Source organism: Siniperca chuatsi, linkage group LG3, assembly GCF_020085105.1.
Source record: "Siniperca chuatsi isolate FFG_IHB_CAS linkage group LG3, ASM2008510v1, whole genome shotgun sequence".
NCBI lineage: Eukaryota > Metazoa > Chordata > Actinopteri > Centrarchiformes > Sinipercidae > Siniperca > Siniperca chuatsi.
This window is the reverse complement of record NC_058044.1, coordinates 8070556-8088904: the sequence shown is the minus strand read 5'-3', so window position 1 is coordinate 8088904 and position 18349 is coordinate 8070556. Positions and strand designations below refer to the sequence as shown.

The 18349-nt window shown below is 41.2% G+C and overlaps 2 protein-coding genes across 4 annotated transcripts; one reads left to right on the top strand and one right to left on the bottom strand.

Annotated features, from left to right (window-relative positions):
* Nucleotides 1-35: 35 nt before the first annotated feature.
* On the bottom strand, nt 36-8602 carry abcg2b (ATP-binding cassette, sub-family G (WHITE), member 2b). Of its 3 annotated transcripts, none has more exons than XM_044191530.1 (15): nt 8301-8602; nt 7254-7313; nt 7036-7153; nt 6785-6940; nt 6060-6217; nt 5675-5826; nt 5278-5370; nt 4434-4585; nt 4081-4145; nt 3320-3409; nt 2356-2480; nt 1684-1838; nt 1470-1559; nt 1308-1360; nt 36-1213 (listed from the first exon to the last, which is right to left on the bottom strand). In XM_044191530.1, exons 1-15 carry the CDS (start codon nt 8450-8452, stop codon nt 1066-1068), a joined length of 1767 nt encoding a protein of 588 aa, XP_044047465.1. In that variant the 5' UTR covers nt 8453-8602; the 3' UTR covers nt 36-1065. The 3 variants fall into 3 exon arrangements, with proteins under 3 accessions (XP_044047465.1, XP_044047464.1, XP_044047463.1); XM_044191529.1 differs by having other exon boundaries at nt 3994-4145; nt 4434-4582; nt 8301-8601; XM_044191528.1 differs by having other exon boundaries at nt 3994-4145; nt 8301-8598.
* Nucleotides 8603-9899: 1297 nt separating this feature from the next.
* Nucleotides 9900-14510, top strand: zgc:77849 (UPF0472 protein C16orf72 homolog). Its single transcript, XM_044191536.1, has 4 exons — nt 9900-10340; nt 12118-12198; nt 12366-12641; nt 12748-14510. Exons 1-4 carry the CDS (start codon nt 10145-10147, stop codon nt 12984-12986), a joined length of 792 nt encoding a protein of 263 aa, XP_044047471.1. The 5' UTR covers nt 9900-10144; the 3' UTR covers nt 12987-14510.
* The last annotated feature ends 3839 nt before the right edge of the window (nt 14511-18349 follow it).

Below are 18349 nucleotides of genomic sequence, written 5' to 3'. Positions count from 1 at the left end.
ATTCTCATTTAACATAAAAAACAAGGATATGGATCAAAAGTTAATTATATTTTATTCAAAATTTGCTCTAATTTAAAAATATGGTTACTGTTAACCTCTTCAACCCCAAGGACCCTTTGTCCAGGTCAGTCATTTCAAATGCTTAATCATTGGGGGTAATGTGTGTAAAATGATGCACAAGAGATCTAGAATATTTCCATTTAATGCAATGGTGCAGCCATAAACATCACTGAGTCTTGGGTTTGAATATTCCACTCTGTGTAAACATCATAAAGCTGTAATGAAGAGCTGGCACAAGATGATACAAAATATATATGTGATACTGTCAGAGTGGAATTAGATAATTTTCCAACCTTAAAGCTAGGAAAATTAAAGGGTTCATTTTTGAAAGCTTTTCTATCGTGTGAATCATTTTCCATGCACTGTAATCACGTTTTACAGCATGCATCTAATGAGTTTACATCCATACCTTTATGTTTAATTAATTCTATCAGTATAATATTTTTGTAAAACTTGCATAAAGTTTCTAACAATAAAAGGTATATTACATAAAAATATAATGACAGTTCATTCACTGTTTCTGCAAGGCATTAATAAAAAAGAAATAGCTTTATGCACTAATTATTTTTTACTTGGAGAACTGAGAAATGTGACTTTTTTAAACTGATTCTGTACATCTTTACTTTAACCGTTGTCCCGCTCACTGTAAGTAGCTTTGTAAGGACTTAAGATGCTGGATTGGCTATTGCTGTACATTCCCTCATGCACAGACCAAGTGTGCTTAGTGGCAGCTTATCCACCTGGGATTCAAATGTTGCAACACGTGTGTTTGTTTATGTGAGAGTGTAAGTGAGTGAGAGAGAGAGATTCCATGTGTAATGTTCAACAAACATTTTGATTTTGAGTAATAAATAATCACAGTAGAAAGCTTATTTCATCTGGTGCACAAATTATTATTATTTTCTTTTTTACCGCAAATGATGGTATGTGTTTCATTTGAGGTCTGTTAAATAAGATAAGATAAAGATAAGATAAAACCCACAATGCATGGTTGATGGACGGGCATCATTTCCAGCGGTTGATTCGTCGCAGCTGAACGTAGGCCAGGAACATGCAGACCAATATGATTCCCAGCAGAGCCACCTGGTTCTGCCAGAAGCCCCACACAGAGTAGTTGATGTCCTGGCTTTTCAGGAACAGCTCCCCTGGGATACTGCAGCACAGACGAGAGGCTCAGTGTGATTGTGTGTGTGTGTGTGTGTGTGTGTGTGTTCTAAGGAGTGGCTATGTTATCACTCTGCACTCACATGGTGGTGTTGATGTAGAACAACTGTCCTGTCATCTCGTTGATGAATGCAGCCTGAGAGAGACACAGAGAGGGTGGAACAACCTATTAAATTCAACCCCACTGATCTCATTCTCACAACCACACCCTTCTGCTCTTGCACTGCCTATTTTCCACATCTTACATTCAATCCATATCTGAAGATACTGATCCATTTCAGCCAGGAGAGCCAGCTCAGCATGGCATTGAGATTAACAAGAAATCCACCAAAGACCTAAAATGGGAGGATGAAGGGGGAAGAGAGGGAATAATACACTTGTGAAAAATAATTCTATCTTCAAGAGTACACATTATGATCTCAGTCGTGTATATTATGTGTGTGCGTCTTGGCGTCTCACCATCATGAAGACAAAGGGTAGAGCAATGAGGATGTTAGCCATGGCAAATGAAGATACACTCGCTGAGACGAGGAAGGCCAGACCAACTCCTGCCAGACTGACCAGAGACATGGTCAGGGCAAAACACATGAAGGCCTCAAAGGAAGGCTTCAACCCTGAAAGAGTGGTGGAAAATTCTACATAAAACAAGAATGGACATTTTCAACCCAGACAAGTCCAGACTGTTGCTATTAGCAGGTTCCCCCTGGTGGGGTCAGACATGGCAGTAAGGTCAAATGGAAGATTCCAGACAAAAAGTGATCAACAGTAGGAGCATAAATTAGGAAGACAGACAAAACTAGAGTCAGGCAACTCCCTGTCATCTCAAAACCTGAACCCCCATGGGGTAAAGCCAAGTCTGTGCAGAAAGAATTATGGACTCTTTCCTTATTCACTACATAATTTGCTTTCACACTCTAAGTTAACTGAGGAAAAAGACAAAGGCACTTGTTGGATTTGGAAATCTCTGCATGAGTCCTAAAGGACAGCAGATCAGGTGGGTATGAAAAAAACAGCACCTGTTCTTCTCTACACTTGGTGACACTGGCTGCATCAGAGCAGTCTCCTCATCTGCATGATACGATATGGTGTGTATTCTTGGTGTGTATGTGCTTGTATGTGTATGAGAATTACCCATCATATAGTAGGCGATGGCTGAAAACACAAAGATGGGGATGATGCGGTTGGGGATGAGATCAGCAAAGATCTTGGACAGGAAGTAGACAGAAGTACGGTAATAGCCACTGGAGTTCTCGTGACTGCAACAAACATTAACAAAGACTCTCAAAAAACACATAAATACAAACACTGTGACAAAGGATTTACAGTATTCACTGACAATCTATGAAAAACAGATAACTACCACTTTTTTGAGCTACCACTGTATACTAAAGTACAAAGCTTGTGATATTTGATATTTTCCATTTGTCAACTAATCCCATGAAAACAATGAATTGATTGTTCTAACAAGTATTATGTAGCAGAGGCCTGATATAGTTTATTCCTCTGTGCCTCTATTGTTTCCCACAAACTTAAAAACACATAAATGAGACACACTGTTGCACTGGGTGACATGTTCTCTCATTAGGATGAACATGGACACTGTAGTTTATTTTGACTCAATCCCACATACACCGTCCTGCTGCAGTAAATACTCAGAGCACCAAATGTGTATTCATCCACAGCTGAAAATAGTCCCCAACAAATATGTTTACTCCTGTTTGAGTTTACTAAAAACTGAAATGCCCAGCTGTTTTAGACAATTATTTATCAAATAATACGCCCTGTTTTTAAAGATTTATATCTTTAGGAACGAATGGGCTTGAGTGCCACAGACAGAAAAGGGAAGCTGGAATTATTATTGAGTATTATTGAGACAGACTGGCGCATTGTTGGTTTTGGTCCTTTCACGGGATTTGTTGACAATAAGAAAATACAGAATAACACCGGCCTTATCCTTTAAATAGCATTAAAAAGAGAAACGTGATCCACATAAATCTATCTGGGCATTGAACATCTTCATAGTCATGCACCTTCTGCATACATGTACATCTGCACTTCAACAGACACACACACACAACTTTTATCTTTCACTCACATGAAGATCGCCCTTTCATTGATAAAGAGTTCAACAGCAGAGAGATTCCCAAACACCATGTTGATGATAAGGAAGAAGAATGCTCCACTCCTGTCGTCCAAGGGGGGTGGGGGCAGAGAGAGAGTTATCTGATTATCAATTCATCTGATGGATAGTTAAGCAGAAAATGTCAGAAAATGTGACCCTGACCTGTGTTTTATCCCCATAAACATGCGAGTTTAATGGCATCATTAAAGTTGTTTCCTCATTTTGATATGATGGCTTCTTATCTCACTCATTTACTGTATCACAAATTGAATTCAGCCATCATACCATCATACTTGCATACCTGACCCTTTTTTTTAAATCTTCTTTTTTGACCTTTTTGTCATTCTAGCCCAAGCCATTATTCTGGCAGCCTTTTATGAAATGGAGATATTCACATTTGCAGTCTCACCACATTTTCTTGCCTACGACATGCAATAATGTATTAAGAAAACCTTCAAAACAACAAAGAAAAACCTGTGATATTATCTTCTATTTTAATTAAGTAGTTCTGTTGTAATTTGACCTTGAGATGGGCTGAGGAAAGGTGACACATTTACAGTAGGAAGAGTGTGCAGAGGTGAAACTAGAGCAAATACACTGAGTTAAAACTAGCTTGGCTGTTATGCTGCAGATTATGTGTACTGTACCTGTTCTGTAAAGCCTCGGGCAGCGTTAAGGGCATTTGGTAATAAATGAGTCCCACCAGAATTGCAAAAAAGATGTTGAGACTCAACTGGGCATAAGAGGTCTGAGGGTTCCTCAGAGAGTTCAGTACTGTCCTGCCACACACCACACGCACCTGTCTCACACACAAACACACACACACACACACAGAAGGAAATAGTTTTTTATGGGCATGATGACAGTTATAAACAGGGTTCATTTAGCGGGCAGCCAAGCACACTGACATAACAGCTGGCTGGCACAGTCATTAAACTCTGCGACGTAACATCATAAACTCACTTCAATTTCGGTTAATCACAAAATTAATAACAACTGAGACTTTAATTCCCTCAGATGGATAATTGCTTTTAACATGTTTTGTCCAAAGTTTTTAATCTGTTTCTGAATTGCAGAGTTGGCTGACCTGATAGAAGAAAGAGGTAGCATAGTCGGCTGCCTTGTCTTGACCTTTGGCCCCTTCAGCAATGCTCTGGTTCACATGGTCCAACTCCTCAAGCACATTCTGGCACAGTTGGGACTGGTGGTACTTGGTTGCCAGTGGGTTTTTACACTCTACTGTGGAAAGAGAGAGAGAGGCCATTATACATCGCCATGTTGTAGATAAGGACAGCATAATAAACTTCTCTTTTTATAACAGTCATTTACTCTTCTCAGGGTTTGGTGATTGCAAGAGAAAAACAGTATCTGGGCGTCTAGGTTAAACTTGACTAAATCTGGTTGACGGAATAGTTTGACATTTTGAGAAACATTTTAAGTGCTGTGACTATTTCTTGGAGAACATCGTCGCAGTGACTTCCTTTCATTGCCATTACCGTGAGGTTGGCAGGCAACCAGAAGAGACTCCAGAAAGTTAATAGCGGCCAGCTGGTGTTCTTCAAGTAATAGTTACAACACAATAACCCTCCTTCCAGGTGTTATGCTAAGCTAAGATAATCGCCTCCCGACACTAGCTTCATACACAGACATGAGATCGATCTTGTCATCTATTTCATTGTCTATTTTTCAACATGTGGCAGATTCTGTAACAAATGTGTTGCATTTGAAAATATAGTTGTTGAAATGCTGTTAAAAGAATGACTATATGTAACTTAGATGTCTAAAAACTTTAGCTTTCCAATTAATTTTAGCTACATTTGACTTAGACACCTGGATGTATTCTTACCCACAAATCACCAAAAACCATGCTTAGAGCCTCTGTTGGGGATATATACCTAAACCGTGTATGTGTGTGTTTTGTGTAGGTGTACCTGCAGTAAGTGATTCTAATGTTGATTTTGCCTCTCCATTTGTGATGTCCATAAAGAAATCAGCAGGGTTGTTAAAGGACTCAATTTGGTAGCCTGTACACAAACAAACACACACACACATGCAACACTGTGATAAGTGCCTCTATAAAAGCAAACAATATCCTGACATGGTATATGGTAGACAACCAGTTTATTTTACATGTCATATTAAGCTAGTAGAATATTATGTATGAATATTAAAATCTAAAACAGCAGCTAAATTGAGGTAGCTGACTGTCACTTCATATGGCAATACAATATATTCCCCTTTTCTATATAAGGATTCATCATATTATATATAACACATCCCTAGACAAGTCCTACACCTTTCATAGTGAACACACAAACACACACATACCAAGGTTTGTGAAGTACTCCAGTGCATGGTCTGCCGCTCCTGCGTACACCACCTCCCCTTTATGCATCAGAGTCAGATGGTCAAACTGCCTGAAGATTGAGTAGCGTGGCTGGTGGATGGAGAAGATCACAGTCTTACCTCTTCTGGACAGCCTGGAAACACATAAGGACATTTGTTTACATCCATATTGTAGCAGAAAACACAAAGACAGCAGTAGATGGCATCAATATCCTAAGCAAATGTTAATTAAAGCTGACAGTGAACAGTACATTGCCCTTGTTTGACACCGCCATCTTCAGCAGCATTGTATGCTTCAGTTGTCATTTGTATCTTATGTGTGAGTATGTGTTGCCTATTGTGAGATTAATTGGCAGTTGTGTTGTACGTGTGCAGTAGACCGATGATACAGTTTGCAGTGTTAGAATCCAGTCCGGTGGTCGGTTCATCCAGAAACAGCAGAGAGGGAGAGGTGATGAGCTCCATCCCGATGCTGCACCTCTTCCTTTCACCTCCAGATACGCCACGCAGAAACTCTGTCCCTATCTGCACACACACACACATAAGCACTAAGCTGAACAGCAAGGGTGAAAAATACTAAATACTCCTGTTAATGTAACTGAGGAACTTGTTTTTGAACATGTAGGCTACTTTTGGGCTATTTTAATGTCAGTATTTTTACTTTTAAATAAGTCAATTTTCACATTTAAAATACAGTACATCATTACAGAGTACAAATAAATGCCTGCCACCCATAAACTTGGGACATTGGACAGCCAGAGAGCCATTCACAATTCATCTATGAAAAGGAAAGGAATATGATGTTGTGGTTTTTTTACCATTTGTGCACTTTATTATATAGTCTGAACACTGTTCTCATATTGGGTAGGGTTAGGGAAGTGATAAAGATCAATTTTCTTTTATAAAACACTTTTAATTGAACTACTTTTTACGTTTGCTTGAGTAGATTTTTAGATAAGTGCTCCTGCTTGTACCTGAGTAAGATATTAGTAAAGTAACCTTCAAGATTGAGTAAGACCTCGCAGTACTGTTTCCAACACTGCTATACAGTGAGTGATATGCAGCTATTAGCTTGTGTATGTAGCACAGTACCTTAGTGTCTGCACAGTCTGTTAGGCCCAGGTCTTGTATGATGGCATCTACTCTGCTGTTTTTATCAGTGGAGGAGTGATGCTGAGGGTTGAGACGGAGGTTGGCACTGAACAGAAGGTTCTCTCTCACAGTCAGAGTGCCCATCAGGATGTCATCCTGGAAGCACATGGGTGACGTAGGCACGAACTACTCGGAGGAATCCAAAGTATAATAATGTCAAAGAATGTGCATGTATGTTTGTATTTGTGTACCTGAACCACATAGGCAGAGCTGAGCCTGAGGTCAGACGTGACGATTTTGCCATCCACCAAGACTTTTCCTTGCTGCAGTCCAGCAGGGTCTTTTCTGCCTGCGATTACATCCAGGAGTCTGATAAAAAGAGAAAGAAACTAATATTCATGTGGCCGGGGTTGTGCATGTGCGTGATACAGTACCTGTGTGTTTGCATGTACATGAACATGTTTCTTACGATGTTTTACCACTTCCAGTGGCGCCCATGATAGCATTCATCCCAGGTCTCATGATGCCACTGCAACAACCAATCAGAAAATCAAGTCAAGTCAATTTATTTACAGAAAACACTCTGGAATAATAAAACAATCTGGAATAAATTCTGTCCAAATTACCATGATATACTGTAATTTTAAAAGCCAAAGATAAACCTTATAATATAAACTGCGACATTCTCATGTTTCTGCTTTAAAGATTAACATTCACAAGTTCAACTGTCTGACACCTCACAGCATTTTGTAAATGAAACCATGGTGGCATTATTGTTTTAATATTTCTTTATTATTTCTACTTAAGTGTTACCATAGCTTGTATGGTAATCCAGAATCGGATAATCTTTCTGTGGATGTGGATGTCAATGTAATTCATAAAAATATCTTCATTGTTCTTTTTTAACAATAAATGTACAACACGGAGTACAGTAGCATCGAAAAGGTAGCAGTGAAACTGAAATCTCTAATGTTGCAAAATGTAATGCCTTTTGAATGTCATTCATGCTTTGATTACCTGATTAAACTCACTGTATGTTGATTGAATGGCCCTGGCCAAAAGCTTTGATGACAATAACATAGAAAAATACTTATTTATGATGTAAATTCATCCCCTCTGGTTTAGGATCTGATTGTTGCCAGAGCATCTTTTGACTGTGTTTGACAGATTTTCTATTTTCGTCTCAGCTTGCCTTAAAAAAACAATGCACATATAAACAGATTCCAACCAAGTTCCCATAAAATGTCTATACTGATATACAAGTTTGATGGAATGAGCCACAAACTAAACCACGCTTGATCTCATAACTTATGTAATGTCAGATGTTAAAAAATAGCAACCACAGTGCATTCTGTATTTGCATAAAAACGGGAAAAAGTAGTGCAGAAGCACCTGGTGTGTTACGTCCTACGGGTAGCCCAGGCATGCTAACAAACAGTCACCACCTAGTGATAATGCAGTCAGTTACATATGTGTGTATACACGTACACACTCACAGGTAAGTATCATAACCTACCTCACGTCTTTGAGGATGTATTTTTCAGGGCCTCTCTTGCAGCAGAACCTCTTCTCCTGAACACAGTAGTGCAAGTTGCTAAATGTAACGGTTGGCCCTCGTTCCTGGAAATACTCCTCAACACTGCAAACAATCTGCTCCCCATTAGACATCTTCAAAAACAGCAGTCACCAGCAGAGAGAGAGAGAAAGGGAGTCTGAAAGTGAGGTTCAAAGAGAGAGAACGGTGCAGTCTGACAGAGAGACAGACAGAGAGACAGTTGAGAGAGCATATAATCAGTAAGTTTCTGTAATAAACTCATCTGATCTTTGGACTCCCTCAATCCTTAGCCCATTGATTTGAGGCTGTTGACATTGAACTTTCCCCCCAAAATTTCAACCGCAGCAGTAACTGCACCCAAGAAGCACCACAAGCTATGTGATACTAGTTGATGATAACAGATGAGAATGTTTAGCGTATACTGCTGCTTATGTAGTGCAAGTGTTATCCATCCATCCATTGTCAATAGCTGTTTATCTGTATTTAGGCATTTAATACAGATGCAGCATTAATACAGATGTCTGACAAACACACTCTCACACTCAAGGGACATTTTGTGGAACAGACAAATACAGGGGGAACATGCAAACATACAACAAAGGTGCCAGGCACATCTTCTCATTATGCCAACCACACTACTACTACTTCTTGGAAGTCTGTCCACCAGATTTTGGAACCTGGCAGCTGAGATTTGCTCCCATTCAGCCACAAGAGCATTGGTGAAGTCGGGCATTAATGTTTGGCGATAAGACCTGGCTCACAGTCAGCATTAACAATTCATCCCAAAGGTGTTGGATGGGGGTTGAGGTCAGGGTTCTGTGCAGGCCAGGCAAACCATTTCTTTATGGGCCTGGTGTTGTCATGTTAAAAGAGGAAAGGGCCTTCACCAAACTGTTGAAACAAAAATGAAAGCACATGCTGTAGTAAGATTTTCCTTAAAGCAACATTATATAACTTTTGAAAGAAGAAATGTTCCTCTTACAAATGAAAAGTTGAATTAATAAGCAATGAGGGTTTTGCTGCAACAGCCTTAATCGGTCTGGTATGACCAGTAGCTTATGGTGGCTAATGTTAACTGCTAACTTGAGGTAAATATGGCAACATTACGGTCATTTCTGAATCCGTTAACTGACTTGATGACTCTACAGTAGGTTTTTAGCATTCAGCATTATACCATAAGTGTCACTTGGCCTCAGTGGCCACTGTTCAGCAACAGTTATATAGTCTTTAATTTGAAGGGCAGCACAAACAATAAAAACAGCCTCAGTCCAAAAGTACACAAAAAGTATGTAGTGTAGACTTATACTTTTGACAACATGTTTCAGTGGCACGCATTTCCATGGTCAGACTGCCCCCTGTCGTACAGAATGCTGTATGTCTTGCTAAAGAGAATTTCTTGTATTGGATCAACGTTGTTTTTCTCTGACCTTTTCTCTTTTTTGCCGTTGTCCAATCAGGCCTCGTGTTCGGCACCAAGAACCGCCTAGACAAATCGCTGCAGCCAATCGCTTTTCAGTTTAGCGGAAAGTGGGCGTGGTTAGCTCAAGAAATTCTTAGGTGTTGTCATCGCGTTCTTTAGGTCGGGGTGCTTTACACTGGGCGTGTGGGCGGAATTTAAAATGTTCACAATGCGACTCTAACAGCATTTTTGTTTTTCTTTTCTATAGATCGTTAGGGTTGTGTAACGTATTTCTCTTATATAGTACAGAAGAAAGACGGTTAAGTACCTCCGGAAACCAAACAATCCTATATTTCAGACGAAGTCTAGTTTTTAAGCTAACGTTAGCTAACGCCTAACGTTAGCTATGGAGGAGAGGAAGGAGGAGGGAGAAGCGGAGATCCAAGAGCACGGCCCCGAACACTGGTTCTCCAAATGGGAACGACAGTGCTTAGCAGAGGCCGAACAGGATGTTCCGAACGAGGAGGAGACGGAACAAAGCCAACAGAAACTGTGGCACCTCTTTCAGAACTCCGCCACCGCGGTAGCACAGCTCTACAAAGGTATGTACCAAAGATACCGAACTTCCAAGTTAAGCTAGCTGACTGTCAGCGCTAACGCTAATAAAAGCTAATCCTGCTAGCTAACGGTATCGCTGGGCGGAGAGAGACACAAAGGGCACTGGCTATGCTGATACTGTTAGCTATTCGCAGCTGTTTCTCCACAGCATAACTAGCGGTGTTTGTTTACATGGTTGTGTTGGGTGGCACTAGAATGTGTATTCTTTCAAATCGCGTATAAAAGCGATGATTCTGTGGTTCTTTTCTCGATATCGTGACCCTGTTCCATTGCTAGCTGACGGAAGCTAACGTGAACCCGCTGCTAGCGCTAGCAGACGCTAACAGCCGGTCACCGTGTCAGAATGTGGGACAGCAGGGCTGAATCTGGCTCACAGTGGCCTGAGCTATTAGAGGTCCTCCAGGGCTAAACTGATTGATAAGTAGTCAAGATAAGTGGCTCCCAAAACACCGGTCGACACAACGGTGTGTATTTTCACTGTTTTCAGCACATTTATCATTCCTGTTTGGAAACAATATGGCTCACACTAACATGTTTTTGTCCACCCGTTAACAGTTACCTAGCTCGTCAAAATGGCGATACACAGGGAGGAGTTTGCCGACTGAAAACAACTCGTTTGTTGTCGGTCAAACGCAGTGATAGTTCATTGTTGCAGTGGTGTGGTGGTTTTTTATAAGTAACGGCACAAAGACGTTTTATACCAACACATAATCCAAGGGATTTTTGCTGATGACTGCATTGTTGTTAATATCCAGAACAAAATGGCGAAAGGATTAAAGTAAACATCTTCTTTTTAAGTGCCGTTCTATCCTGCCGAGTGTTTTGACCATTAAACTGAATTTGTGTTGCTTGGAAATAACTTGGGTTCCTGTCAGCTTCTGCTATTTGTACACACTATAACGGGAAATAAATGTGGGCCTCATTTAATATGTCTGTTTCAAATGGTGACATCATGGTTGTTAGATTTGACCAGTAAGTTATTTACTCTAAAGTAAAATGAATGTTCAAGATGGGCTTGTTCACCAACTGCCAGGCAGTCCTTTTTTGACATTAAAGCTGCTTTATTTTGCAACTACTTGTCATGTGCAGTCATTGTTCCTCACTTAGTCTAGAAGTCTTGTTGGTAAGATGCTTCTGCTTCGAAGCTCCCTTCGCTGTATATTCAGACTGTAACACAGCTGCATCTGCATACAATTTAATACCAGTGAGTCATTTGTAGAGGAAACCTCATGGACAGCCCCTGCAGATTAGATGTAATGATTTGCAGTCAAGATTGAACTTGCGAAAGGATTATTGGTAGTAGAGTACTGCATATGCTCTGAACGTTTTGTACTTGTATTTTTGTGGTAAACCCAAACATCTCTGTTTTGTATCATTACTCTTCATGTAGACCATTGCAAATATATATATTTTTTATCAAATTGGTAGTAAAATTTGCACAAATCACGTGTCACTTTTCATATAATCACACTTCGAAATTGTTAACATTATGAACAAACGGGTATAATGAGAACATGGGAGCCTTAAGGCAGCCATTAGATTAAATCTGAGTTTGAAAATGCTCACTTCCGAAAACACCATCCTCTCTTAGTGCTTTCTTAAATGCAGTTGTATTTTAACAGCCCATTTCTGACTGTATAGGCTTGAATTTCTCTAAGAATAAATTTGAGTTTGGGAAGGGTAGTGTCGCGTTTATGCTGCAACAATGTCATTATGAAGTTATTATCACAATCTGAATAACTCTTTAAATTTAATTTACAGATAGAGTATGTCAGCAGCAAGGCCTCTCTCTCTGGGTGCCCTTCCAGAATGCAGCCACAGCCGTCACTAACCTGTATAAAGGCAAGTAATAAGTAACTTTGACTTTTACCCATCTTGTGTTTAACTGTCTGTTTTAATTGCCTTTTCTATTGCGTCCAGGAAATACTGTATGTAAATAAAATTGGTGCAGATGAACTTTGATTGTGGTGTCCAGATTTAATACAACATTTGTTCTTGTGTGTTATCAGAGAGTATGGAGGCCCGCCAACGGAGCTATGACCTGGGCATCCACTTAGGCTACCAGCGCAGGAATAAGGATGTGATTGCATGGGTTAAGAAACGCAGAAGAACTATCAGGCGCGAAGACCTCATCAGCTTCCTGTGTGGCAAAGTTCCACCTCCGCGGACGGCTCGCGCCCCGCCCAGAGTTGCCATGGTGTCTGCAAGCCGACCATCACCCCCAGAGACGGGCAGCTCTGTGGAGACCGACCTGCAGCCTTTCAGAGAGGCCATAGCACTGCATGGTAGGTCAAAATGTCGTGCAGCAGGACGCTGTTGCATTATAAGAATGAGATGCTAAGAGTTCACACAGTTTTGCTGTGGCTTCATATTTTCTTGTTTTCTTTCCAGGTCTTAGCGGTGCCATGGCAAGCATTTCTGTGCGTTCTGGTCCTCCTGGTTCCCCAACTCACCCTGCCCAGTCCCTCAGTCGTCGTAGGAATGGTCTCCATGATGTGGACCTCAACACCTTCATTGCTGAGGAGATGGCACTCCATTTGGATTCCACAGCCAATCGTAAACGAGGCCCTGCCCCCTGTAGTGATGTCATCACAGACTCACCTACTCATAAACGTAACAGGATGCTCTGAACTTTTCCTACACCACTAATCCCTCCTCTGTCCTCTCCTTGGTGGCCGACTGGACAGCTGATGAGGACTGATGCCTTGGCCAACCATTGAAATCTTCCTCTTTTCGTCTTAGTTGCAATGCTACAAATAAAGGAACTCAACTATTACCAACCCAGATGTTTCTCCCCTTCTTTATTTTTATTTCACCCCATATTTTGTCTTGCATCCCTCTCCATAACAGTGTTCTGTTCTTTTTAGAATATTTTCTATCCTGTTTATGTTTGGTTGCCCTCAGTAGATATGATACCGAAGCGAGCACATGTCACACATGAAATCCTTAAATAGCAGAATGTTGCATTTAGACATTGTTTATTTGGCCAGGCTCCTTTTTGTTTCTCATCCAATAATCAGATGAAACGGGCTGTTGCTTACTGTTTGCAGCTCTTCCCCTCATTCCTCAAGCGTACTTCCTCCTCTACCACCTCCTTGGAGTGCTGGCCAAACCCGACTGGACTGAAACCCGCACTCCTCGGGAGGCTGAACCACCTCCCCGCTGTGTGGCTCGACTCAAAGTGCTTGTCAGCGTATGTATCTCATTCTGCTGCTGCTCTGTGTGTTTGCGTATCTGACAGCAGAACTGCCACTTACTGTGTTGTACTTGTCTTTGCCTTTGAGAAAGCTGCTACAGTATCTCTGGTTGTTGTGCAACAGAGTGTGGGTGTGTGAGTGTTTGTATGTGTGCTTGTGGATGCAGGGTTCTGGCAAATCCAGCACCCGCTTGACCGAATTATTTCCTGTTTTACTTAAATTCATCCTATATTTTTCTTTAGTTGCTTTTTGCAGCCCAGACCAGGGTTTTATCACAAAGCAGGTCAGTCCAATTTACACAGATAATGGTGACTGTGATTACTGTCAGTTAGCTGACACTTAGAGTAGTGAGGTGACAAGAGATGGAAAAGCAAGATGTATTTACAACAAAGATTTCTATGTACCCTTGTCTTGCATTCTTGTAATTTTTCTAATCACACTCATAGGTATCGTCATGTTTACAAATAATCCAAATATACACTGTTTACCTTTTCAGTATCAAAATACATTTGACCACGTACTGGTTCTTGCGTTTTTGCATTAAGAGCAGTAACAGTGTTTCACAGCTTGCATTTTACCTACTTTATGTTTACATTTGGCCCATTGATAAGAACTTAAAGTGGTGCATAGTCATTTTGGCTCTTGTACTTAAGAAAGAGTTGCAACATTTTCACACTTGTGATTTCAGCTTTAAACCTAAAAAATTACAGAGGGCTATTGCCTGTGATATGTCATTTTGTTTAGCCAACTCGTGGACTATTGGGCGTGATGGTTCAGCAAGGCTTGGGACACTTGTTTTGCTAATTTCACACTGCTTTGTGATACAATCTTGTGTAATGTGTGTAAATAACATGTAGGTGCTGTTATATGTGGTACATATTGTAAAAAGAAGTGCAAATCCATTGGGATGTCCATGTACAATAACAATTCTGACATTAAAGAAAATACAAGCGTTTATCTAAGTTGTCTTTGAGTTTTCTACCAGTTGGATTTGATGTTTTACTGAGTCTTTTACCTGCTGGACACAGTCTTATTTCTTATCTTTACTCTCAAAAGTGATGTTTCTAAAAATTATCTCGGGCCAGTCTCAAGAAAGGAAGGATGGAAAGTGCAATAAAGTGGAAAAACCAGAGAGTTTCAGCTATTGTCTATTGCAGTGCCTGGTCAGTTCCTTAATCATCATTTCTTGAATGCGCTTGATATTCAGTTATTCTGGCATCGGTTGACAAGGTCAGAAGAATAAAGCATCTACTGTGCAGTTCAATTTTGCCAACACATGGGGGCGACAGACTAATTTGTTCTGCTTTCTCTTTTCCTTCTCAAAAGAACCTTGTGCTGCTATACACATTGACAGGGACCTGAAATGCCACGTTAATAGATGGATAACAAAATATTGAACATGCAAACAAGTGATGTGTTTTGTTTGGTAGAGCTCATTTTGTTGCCAACAAGATAATTTTATTTGCTCAGTGAATGTTATTGTGATCTTTCCATCCTTAAATTGTTATGTTTCCAAAGAGTGATGATTTTAAGCATTATTTACGCATGGAGAGGCTTGTTTAAGGATAAATCAAAATTATGAAACAACATAATAAAATATCTGTTGGTCAAATAGAACCACTTATGACAGATAAGGGATACTAAGGCACACAAACCATAAAGACAAAATTATTCAAATTGTAGCATTTCAGGTGTCATTTGAGGTGACTCAGTGCATTAGTGTGCAGTTGCAGTCACACAGATGAGTAATTAGAGGTAGTTATGTACTTCACCTAGGCAGTGGCATCTTTTAACACTAAAAAATTAATGTGATTATGACAGACCTGGAGTAACATGGATATCAAACAGTTTTGAAAGCTTATGACCTCTGCCAAGAGGGTTTTTTTCAGTCCTGTTTGTGTGTCTGTTAGTTAGAAGGATATGTCAAAAAGTACTTAACATACTTTAATAAATGTTACAGGAGGGACATATTATTTTTAGTTAGCACCAAAACCGTCTAACCACAAAGCTTTGCAGCAAAATTAATTTTCTTTTCTCACACATATCTGTCCAAATAGGCCACAACCATTTCCACCTACACATACATTCTCACACGTTTTTATTTTACCACTCCAGTTTTCATCTAATCTTTACCGAATTTAGTATATAAAGCTTACCGGATCACTTAAAAGTTATAACTTGACACCCCATACCCTTTACCTGTAACTGTTGCCAAATTTCTGTTTGCTAGTCCTGTTTGTCTGAATTTAGACGATCAACTAACAGCATTCCTGCACAATTTGATAGCCACCGATGTACACAGTAGAAGTGCAATGGAAAATTGGGCACATCAACTGAGTGTAAGGCATAGAAATAAAATTAATATTCTGGGTGAGACAAAAAAGACCCTATCCTGCTCTCCGCAAAAACTGAGACCACCCTCCCTTCAGCCAAAAGAAAAATTACTCTTTTACCCTCTTTTCTTGCCCCCCCTCTTCCCCAATTAACTTTCCTACGGTCCCTAAAATAAGCCAAAAATTGAGTTTCCCCTCTTATAGCAGATGTCTTGGCAGGTATTTGGTTCCATGTCTCTCCCTGATCTGACAGCTGGTTTGACCTCAGTGCCAGCACACACACAACAGCCCTTGGAAACTAAGCACTGCTGTCTCTCTTCACTAAATCACTGCCAAAGAACCACCGCACCTAAAGACAGCCATAAAGGAGGTGCCACAGCCTTTAATGTGCTAGAGGAAAGCTACCAGGTCAACAGGACTTTTGGGTCAACGTTTTGGGCTTGCCCAAGTGAACGCCATTGTTTGATCTCCTGACTCTACCCATCCATCATTACAGAGGAGGATAAAGAACTGAACTGTCTATTCACCACATCCAGCGATCTGTTATTTCTTTCCTCTGCTAACACTGCACGGTTGTTTTTGTTTCATCATGTATCTGAATGCTCTAAAGGCTGCTATTTGATGGAACCATGGAAGAGGAGCAGAGCTGACCGCAAGCTGTTTCACACTTCAAAAGAAGCACTGTGCGTGTGTGCGTGTGTGTGAGGGAGAGAGAAAGAGACATGACGAGAAGCAACAAGTGTCTGAATGTTCCAGAAAACCCCTCGAAGATGGCCATCTGGGTTGCGCTGGTATCAGTTCTCTCTCACACACACTCACACACTCATATACACTCACATATATAGGTGTCTCCTAGGGTGCCGTCTGGTCTGAAAGAGAGAGTTGGTGGTGTGTTTTGTGAACCATTACGGACACACACACACACACACAAACGTCCGTTCTGTCATAGCAATTGAGTGTCTGTGTGGGCTTGACCATTAGGGAGTCTTCAATGACCAACAGCTGGCGATCAATGATGCACAAGTTATCCCTCGTGTGGATGTGCGCCGACGTACACAGCATAAACACAATGGGTAATGGTAATTGCTGCACCAGGTTGCGCTAATTGATAGAGGACAGCATGCTTGTACACTCACATACACATAAACACATTAACACATTAGCACATGCACATAAACAGAAGCCAATCAGGCAGACTGAGAATGTGTCCCCAGAGAGATAGAGCAGCCGGAGAGCAGGGAGATGGGGAGCTGGTGGAGGAGACAGGGAAGGAGGAGAGAGGGAGGAAGAGAGGTTAAACGCTCCCCAGAGACGGCTGCTAGTCAGGGCTCTTAGTTTTTTGCACATAGGCTACAATAGGTGAGCAGTGCGTGGCGTGCATGAAAACACAAGGTCTGAGAGATTGTCTCCTATTTTTGGGTCTGCTATGTTTTTGTGAATGTTCCTCCTCTTCAAAAGGAGCCCCCCTCCCCTCCCTCCTTTTCCTCAAACATAAACATGCTTGCACACATGCACACACACACACCAGATCTTCAGAGCTCCCTGCGCACCAGCATGTCCCTGTCTTCCACAAATGCCATGGAAAAAAAACCCCCACGAGCTGATCACCATAGCAACACGTTATATATCTTCCAGCAATATTTATCCAACCCAGAGAGGAGGGGTTGTGGTGGTGGAGGGTGGATGGAGAGAGGAGGTAGAGGTGGTGGTGGTGGTGGTGTGTGTGTGTGTGTGTGTGTGTGCGAGGTGGGTTTGTGATGCAAGTCCTCAAATCAAGCGGTCATTAACGAAGAGGGGTTGCGGTTCAGGCAGGTGGCCACAGGGCGGCAGCAGCGTCCAGTGCAGCAGGACAGAAGCATCACCAAGCATCATCACTTCAAGACCAGTGGCTTTCAGTCATGTGCCACACAGAGCCATATAATACCACACCAGTTTGTTGCATGTTTTTATTAGACGGTGTGCTGAGGAGTGTAATTGGCTTTTCTGGTTTGAACGTCAGTCTGCGTGCATGTTCATGGCACTTGACTAGACAAGAAAGGTTCAAGAAGAGGAAGCAGTCCCAGTGCGTCCTCAAAAGCAACACCTACCAGTGGGATGCTGGGCACGCATTACAGGATGAAAAAAAATGATCGAAGAAGAGAATAATAAGAAGAAAATAAAATGAATGGTGGGACAGAAAGAGAGCAGGAATGATTGCAAGGTCCCCCTCCTCCCCAAGCATAAGGATTAGATGTTGTGCTGCTGGCTGCAGATGGGTTTGGGCTTGATTCTGTATGTGTGTGCATAGTGTGTAATGTGTCAGAGTGTGTGTGTGTGCATGTGTGTTTGCTTGCGTGTGTGTGGGTTTATTTTTTGGGCTCAGGAAACAGGTTAAGCAAGGAGGGGGGAGAGAGAGAGAGAAGAGAGAAGAAAAGGAGGGAGAGGGGAGTGAGGAGGAGGAGGATGATGAGAGGAGGGAACAGG

Excerpts from the sequence above, each read along its gene's own strand:
- abcg2b (XM_044191528.1), bottom strand. The coding sequence starts at position 8,452 with ATGTCTAATGGGGAGCAGATTGTTTGCAGTGTTGAGGAGTATTTCCAG. Across the intron at positions 4,586-5,277 it reads ATTAGAATCACTTACTGCAG|TAGAGTGTAAAAACCCACTG; the intron begins GTACACCTACAC and ends CTCTTTCCACAG. Across the intron at positions 1,560-1,683 it reads TACCCTTTGTCTTCATGATG|GTCTTTGGTGGATTTCTTGT; the intron begins GTGAGACGCCAA and ends CTCCCATTTTAG.
- zgc:77849 (XM_044191536.1), top strand. The coding sequence starts at position 10,145 with ATGGAGGAGAGGAAGGAGGAGGGAGAAGCGGAGATCCAAGAGCACGGC. Across the intron at positions 10,341-12,117 it reads GGTAGCACAGCTCTACAAAG|ATAGAGTATGTCAGCAGCAA; the intron begins GTATGTACCAAA and ends TTTAATTTACAG. Across the intron at positions 12,642-12,747 it reads AGAGGCCATAGCACTGCATG|GTCTTAGCGGTGCCATGGCA; the intron begins GTAGGTCAAAAT and ends TTTTCTTTCCAG.